The sequence below is a fragment of the Mus caroli genome, chromosome 6 (genome assembly GCF_900094665.2).
Source record: "Mus caroli chromosome 6, CAROLI_EIJ_v1.1, whole genome shotgun sequence".
Lineage (NCBI taxonomy): Eukaryota > Metazoa > Chordata > Mammalia > Rodentia > Muridae > Mus > Mus caroli.
The window spans coordinates 87,921,351-87,922,526 of record NC_034575.1 but is presented as its reverse complement, the minus strand read 5'-3'; the positions used below and the strand labels follow the sequence as shown (position 1 = coordinate 87,922,526).

The window sequence follows — 1,176 nt, the reverse complement described above, 5'->3', positions numbered from 1 at the left end:
CTTGTCTCTGACACTTACATGCTAAAGTTAAGCGCATGTGCATATACTGCCTGATTAATTCGGTTTGCAAGCACTGAATCCAAGCAAACACGATTACTAAGACCAATTTTTCTATATTAAAAAACAAATTCCAACAAAAAATTTGATACATTAGAGGTTTTGAACAAACAGAAAAGGCACCATTTTGCAGTCAGTCAAACTGAGCCTGGCTTGTCACACAACAAATCTGTGTGTACATTGAGGAAAACAGGATTCACCTTTGAGTGTCAACTTCATTATCCATTAAGAGTGACAATTAATACCACCTACATTCAAAAGCACTTCTGAAGACTCGATGGCAGCAGGCATATGAAGCACGGACACAGATTGTGTACAGTGTTTACAAGTTTTATGCTGAGAGTGGTTAAGTTAGCAAAACTCCTTACATCCTGTCAGACCTTACTGGCCCGGGTACCTCANCCCACAAGGCACTAACTAACTTGTCTGGATCCTGCTGGGGGACCCTGGGTACTCTGGGAGTCCTGGNAAGACAAATCATATCCCAGTGCTCGAGAAGGGCTTTGGACTAGTGGAGAACCCAGGAAGGGCTCGTCCTCCAAGTCCCTGCGGACAGAGAGCCGGCTGTGGCGGCGGCTGACCCGCAGGATGCGCCCTGAGATCCCTGGGAGAATGGCGTCCGAGACCCGCCTGGGTTTGAGAGGAACCGAGCCCAGGCGCCTGGCGGAGCCGAGTTCAGGATCCTGTGAGTAAGGAAGCTGAGGAGGGTCTCTGCGGGGAGAGGGTCTGTCAGGATCCTTGTCAGATGGGCAGTCCAGGCCCCTGACTTGCGTGGGACAACAGTTAGGTCACCATTCTCGACTGAGACAGGCGGAGGGNACGCGGAGCACCGAGCTAAGCCACACTTGAACTCACCGAGGAGGCTGTAACGTCCAAAGGTTTTTTCTTTCGGTCCATCGTCCCGCCAAGGCGTCCGATCCCAAGACGCAGCCTCCCTGTGGCCTCAGTCAGACCCTATGAGTCCGCCACCCNCACCCCGCAGCAGAACCGGAAGTGTCTTTGATAGCGACACTGAGTTTGCGTCATTTTGCGACTTGGATTTACGACCTCGGCGCCATCTTGAAAGCGTCAGTACGAGGTCCCTAGTCGCTACGTCGCCATTTTGAGAAGGTCAGAGGG

At 51.5% G+C, this 1,176-nt stretch overlaps 1 protein-coding gene across 2 annotated transcripts in view; it reads right to left on the bottom strand.

The window, feature by feature from the left end:
* Ccdc174 (coiled-coil domain containing 174) overlaps positions 1-1,046 on the bottom strand; it is a 21,040-nt gene extending 19,994 nt beyond the window's left edge. Inside the window, exon 1 of one of the 2 annotated variants that reach the window (XM_021165298.2) lies at positions 913-1,046. In XM_021165298.2, the coding sequence (XP_021020957.1) occupies positions 913-954 (42 nt within the window). In that variant the 5' untranslated portion in view covers positions 955-1,046. The remainder of the gene's footprint in view (positions 1-912) is intronic. The other variant, XM_021165299.2, reaches the window with a different exon arrangement.
* Between the last annotated feature and the right edge of the window lie 130 nt (positions 1,047-1,176).